The 6309-nt window shown below is 36.3% G+C and overlaps 1 protein-coding gene across 1 annotated transcript; it reads right to left on the reverse strand.

The window, feature by feature from the left end:
- Positions 1-2935: 2935 nt before the first annotated feature.
- Positions 2936-4296, reverse strand: LOC101307352. The gene is made up of 4 exons (XM_004289726.1): positions 3698-4296; positions 3502-3585; positions 3312-3388; positions 2936-3220 (listed from the first exon to the last, which is right to left on the reverse strand). Exons 1-4 carry the CDS (start codon positions 4109-4111, stop codon positions 3175-3177), a joined length of 621 nt encoding a protein of 206 aa, XP_004289774.1. The 5' UTR covers positions 4112-4296; the 3' UTR covers positions 2936-3174.
- Between the last annotated feature and the right edge of the window lie 2013 nt (positions 4297-6309).

The raw sequence follows: 6309 nt of genomic DNA on the forward strand, positions 1-6309 counted from the left end.
GAGAGAGAGAGAGACTTGTGGACTCCATGGGATACGATCTCTTCTATGTATCTTTGTTGATCTTCAAGAACAAGTGTAACAGTTGGTCCATGTTGAAGAGTTATCAGATGCCTTATGGTAGGATAGGATTCGGACAAGTGTATTGTAGTACTAGAACTAGGAGGATCCTAAGAGAAATAGGAGTGTAGGACTGAGATAATACTGCTAGAAAATGAAGAAAGATAGAGATTAAGCCTATCAAAATAACTAAAAAAAGGGATAGAGATCAATTGATATAAATTTATAGTGAATATATTTATTTTCATTAATAAATATAAATATATATATATATATATATATTTCATATGTCGTAAGGCTTACGCCTTGTTGATGCTCTCCTCGAATTGCCTTAACTACGTCTTAGCCTTTTAAAACATTGGTTTTCACTAATTAATTTCAAGTAAGTAAACGTACTGGTCATATGACTGTGTAATTTCGCTCCAATTTACAAAATTATCCTATTTTCCATTAAAGAACTTAAAAATAAAGTACTAAAATAGTCGAATGATATTACACCTAGTTCGATACTCGTTAGCGACGGGAGAGGCCATCGATTCGATCCGTGTCTGTTAGCAACCCTAACATGTGCCTCCACTGATCCGAATTTAATTTTCTTGAAAAAGGAATTGAGCCTCCACAAGGCCTGCTAATCCGAAGCCATCTGGAAATTGGTGTTTCATTCAAGCAACACCTAACAAATGACAGTGCTTCTGCTGCGGCCATTCTCGAGCATGGAATTCCTCCATGCATGTAGGGCTTTGTGATTTTACCAAGCAATCTCCCAACATAAGGTACTTCTGTCAATGTTTAAATACTTTTTGATATAATGTTTAGCTTTACAATGAAACACTAGGGTTTCTATAAAATGCTTCAAAGAGATTTAAGCTCAAACATCTATGCCTTATCCCTAAACTTCTCGGTCATGATCCTCATCATTCTTCTGGTGTATGTATCTCATAATCTGGGTCCTTAATCTTATGGTTTCCATTTCACCTTTCTTCAGATTGATTGAAGCAGTAAATACGTACTCTTTTTAGCCGAATACGAACAATGCAGAGTCACAGTTTCTACTATCTGCAATTTTACTATATCAGCATTCGAACACCTTTAGTTCTGTGACAGTAGATTTTGTATATTACTCTGAGCTACATGCAAGTGCAGGTATGGATGTGCTGATCGACTTAGTCATATCCTACTCATATGACATGCATGTACGCAGGTCCGTATAGCAGAGACGATAAAAAGTGCTGGTGAGCCTTTGTCTCAAGAAACGGGAACACTAGAAGTTAAGCTGCATTCTTGATAGCAGGCAGGGACTGAATGTTACATAACATCTCATTATATCATTTGTTACAACAAAAAATTGAAGGCTTTGTCTTGGCGGTGGTTACTTGGGCAAAAGATGTTTTCCCATACCTCTTTGGTTTCTTATCCCAATATCTCTGCACTTCTCACTCTGCTACATGATGGAATGCAGTAGTAGTGAAGCAAAACACTAATCATCACTTTTATAAGTATATCTTCTGAAAACATAGACAACCTTTTGTCCTTCGTGTTTTGCTTGCCTCGCTCCAATTCTAGACTTGTATGGTGAATCTACGAGTGTTAGAGTTCACATAATGCTTAAACCCTAATTAAAGATGAGAAAAACCTAGAAAACAATTCTCAAATTCTTTTTTAAATTGGTTGGTGATTGACTGCATGGAAGACTCCAATTATTGAACCTAAAGTTTAAAAAATTAAAAAGAATATGGGATAGGGCTTGGAATTTAATTTTGACATCCTAAATTCCCAAGTCCTAGCTAATGATCTTATCTTTATCCTCTTCAACCTTGAAAGAGAAGAACAAAACTTATATTAATTTCTAATTTGAATGGGGCACTGACTGGGAATGGTTTGGGAGTAAAGAATTGGCAAGAAAGACACATAATTGTGCATGCATGACATAAAGTCCAATGACAGCTTCCAGGCAGACAGAGTTGGAGTGTGCACAATTACATCAATATAAATAAAAATTCATAGGTTTTATTTTAGAAAAAAAAATGAAAAAGAAAAATGGGATCCTTCCAAATGAGATAAAGGGGGCACATAATAAACAAGATGGGGCATGTTCCATTGGGTCATGGAGATCTCAGGCAGGATCTCCTGGGCTTAGAAAAGAGTCATAAGAGATGGATATGAAATATTCCAACATTAACTTTGGCATTTCTGTATTATTATCAGGCTGCCCATCACTCGTTACACTTTTACTTAATGCTGTCTTATTTTCTTCTGCATTGTAAGCCTTGATTTCCTTAGAGAACAAGTATATATGATCAGTATGGGATGCAGCCTTGTCCTGACTCATGGGGACATGAAGGTTGTCCTTATATTGATGCCTTCAGCCTTTTCCAAGATTTGGTTTTACTTCTGGGGGTAGAATTAGGCTTAGCTTTCTGATAATATGGAGATGATGGGAATCCTACCTAAGCAAATCTGATGGGTGCTTAGCTTGTTTTTTTTTGTTTTTTTTTTTTTTATTGCAAAAATAGTAGCTAGCCAACATAGTTAGGTGGAAACTTCAGTGTGTCTTGTCTTGTTGAAAATTTAAATTGCTGGTTAGTCTATTATTAAAAACATCTATATGCTTCTTTGGACTGCTAAAGCTACCTGATTTAGGGGAAGATGAATGGCGGCTGACAAATTTGGAAATAGAAAATATTGCCAAAAAATGATCATAAGACACATGAGATTAACTTCACATAATTCTGACAATGAAGAATATCCATTTCTGAAGTAAATTCTTCTCTGTGAATAATGGATTTAGGCAAATCAGAATTGCTGTAGAATATTGCTCTAAACAAAGTTACTACTTTTCTTTTCCTTTTCTTTTTTTTTTTTTTTTTTTTTGGGACTGAGCAAAATTTCAGCTCAGTTGCACCACTACAAGTTCACATGGAATTAAATTTAGGAAGCATGGAAATTTATTTCTAACTTCTCCTCTTAGGTTGTTTCCCATTGCATTGACACATTGACAGGTGAAGGAAAGAAAGAAAGAAAAAAAAGAAAGGAGAAATTTAGATCCCCTTTTTGAGATCCAATTCCATGTCTCTACTTTTACAACCTCCACACTAACACATGCAGCAACTGATGATATCACTGATGATATGAAGATCTTGTTATCTCATTCCCTTCAAACCACCTGCATGTTAAGAAACAAGCTCTAGTTTGAGTCTAAATAACACAAATGGTGAAACACTAGTATGTACAAGAATCAAAAATGAGTACTCAACTGGTTTTGATCCTGAAGTTGATTCTCAGGTAGAGTAGGTTGGAAGAAACCATAATGGTCTTGGTATGCAGATCTCCCCTGCAGAAACAGAGTGGTTAGTGCTATGCTGTTTGCAAGTAACCAAATCACACCTAAAACTAGGAGTTATAGAACAAAACCCCACAAGAGGAAAACAAGAAAAACCCAAGTACCTGAAAATGAGTTGATGAGAAACCTTGTGAGAAATCCAGGACACTATCACCTGAACCTTGATTACTGGACACCATGAAATTGTTCTGCAAAATTTATCAGATACGTACTATCAGATAAAATTCCAAACTCCAATTAACAATGGATAAATATAAATTCTTTAAATTTGTCACATGGATGAAAAGAGGAAATTATTACCTTGGAAATGTTGAAGAACGGGGAGCTAGCAGTGTCATCTAGAAAAGATGGTTGCTGTTGCTGTTGATCTTGACCACCACATCTACCCTTTTCTTTGATCTTCTGCTTTTTTCCTCCAAACTTCAATGTTGGAACATCTTTGGATGGAGGATAAAAGCTCCCATTATTGTTTTCATCAAAGTAAACCTCATCTTCATTGAAATGAGGAGGCCCAGAAGAAGCATCAGAAACCATTGACTGGTCTTCTTCTTCTTCTTCTTCTTCTTCTTCATCCTCATTACTATAGCTAATTCTTTTTTCCTTAAACTCCTCACAAAAACCATTACTCGGATGTTGAGAAAGAAAAGATTGCTCTAAGTATAGAGTCCAACCAGACTCACAACCACTACTGCATTCTGAGGCCAACACATTCATATTGAATCCTTTGTGCTTTCACAAAGAACAAGCAGCTAGAATACCTCTGATAAATAGAGATGAGTAGTGTATATGAACTGTTTCAAAGTCTCTCTATTGGTCTAGATATATCTACAGCTTAGCTAAGCTCTCAAATTAACTCAGACTACTGTATTATGAGGGAGGTTGATTGAATAATGTGTCTCTCTAAATTTGGAGGTAGCTCCGGTTTATGTAGAGGGATAGGAGTGTGGAATGTGGGGGAAACAACCAAAAGAGAGAATCGGACTCAAATCGTCCTAGGCTTGTTTTGTCCTCACTCTCCTCAATCCCATCCGCACTCTTATGTGAATGAATCAAAAAACTGCCAGTTGGGAGGGTTAGAATGGGTGCATGTAAGAGAGAGAGAGCTTTAGAGAGAGGGAGAGAGAGAGGTGTAACCTCTTTCACATGGTATACAGCTAGGCACTGTGTACTTCTCCTTAACATAACCGGGTACACGTCCATTTTCCTCCTTCCTCAATATAGGGACACCTATCCCCTTCACATTAATACCAAGTCCATCTCGATCTTTCTTTCTCTTTCTAATGAGTTTTCCATTTTCATCAGGGTTGGTGATTACACATACAGCTTTGATAGTATATGAGATTTTCTGAGCTATATCAGTGGTCCTCCATATACAGACGTACGTTTCGATAGATATTATAGAGCAATTATGCTGCATGTCCCTCAACTAAATTGCATGTTATTTGCAAACCAATTATCATATTCGTTTTGGACATTTACCCTCTTACTGTCTCTCCTCAGGTTCTGTAATATTATGTTGTTAGACGAACCAAACAAGGTAAACTACAGTTTTAAAACTGATAATCTAATAACATAACATCTGTAATATCGAGTATCAAACTCGACTTATATGTATGATATACTTTGACTTATGTTGCACGGACACTTCACACCCCTGAAGTGTCAGAAAATGTTGACTTTTCCGACACGCCACCTCAGCCTCCGACACACCACGCCATCAATTTTTAATATATAATTTTAAAAAAAAAAAGAGGTTTAGATGGATTATGGAATGATTGAAATTTTCTTATCTATTAGGTGTTAAAGGCTATTGTGTTACTAAGTTGATGCCTAACTTTTTTTACAACCTATATCGGAATTGCTTATTTAATTCTCTTTAATGACTTGTATTTGATTCTCTTTAATGTTATTTTAATGTGTTTATGCAATAGATTGAACTTAGACAAAAAAGAAAGAAAAAAAGATTGAATTTAGAACATGGTTTTGGTAATGTAATGAACTTATTTCATAGTTTAGTATATTTTAAATATAATATTCTATTTGCCGTGTTCAAGCCGTGTCGGAAAGTCAATTTTTAAGTTTTACCGTGTCACGCCTTGTCCGCGTCCGTCCAACATAGACTTTGATTGATATCGCAAACTGGTAATCTAATAACATAAATATCGAGTATCAAACTCGACTTATATGTATGTTATACTTTGACTGATATCATAGACTGGCCATCTAATAACATAGCATTGTTAGATCGAGAATTCTCTGACTTATATGTATGATATACTTTGTTAGATTGTCCTAAAAAGATCTGAGTTTCAAACTGATGGGGTAATCCAGTAATGGACAAACAGAGAGTTGTAGTTAGGTGTGTGTTATTGTCTTGTCTCAAGAATCATCAGGGTCTTGAATTATTAAAGGGTTTTAAGGGTTTAAGCATGAGTGTGTGAATCATCAGAGACTGTAGAAAACTTGTTGGGGTAAAGTGCAGTTGACTGGGTTTGTGTTTATGAATCCACATGCAATCACATTCCCATTTATTCATTCAATCAGACACTTCTCTCTCTCTTTTTCAAGAAACTTTTGCAGGTAAGATTAGAGTATCAGGGTTTTACTCATCTCTTTACCTCTAAGAACTCACACACGCATGTGGGCACGTGTGGATTTGCCTAAACCCAGAATTTCCCCACATATTTACACACATGTCTGCACGTGCCAACACGCACTTCAACCTAAATTGCATGCTCTTCCATTAAGAACTCTCACTTGCTTCATCTCCTTCTTCATCTTTGTGATGGATACGAGTGTGTATCTCTCTGGGTTCTACTTCCAAAGCTCCAAATGTTAACTTCTTCCCAGCTTCCCCCTATCCAATTTTCTATCCTCTCCTCCCTAGTTTCATGCATATCTCTCTCTCTCTC

The sequence above is a fragment of the Fragaria vesca genome, linkage group LG2 (genome assembly GCF_000184155.1).
Source record: "Fragaria vesca subsp. vesca linkage group LG2, FraVesHawaii_1.0, whole genome shotgun sequence".
NCBI classification, from domain to species: Eukaryota; Viridiplantae; Streptophyta; class Magnoliopsida; order Rosales; family Rosaceae; genus Fragaria; species Fragaria vesca.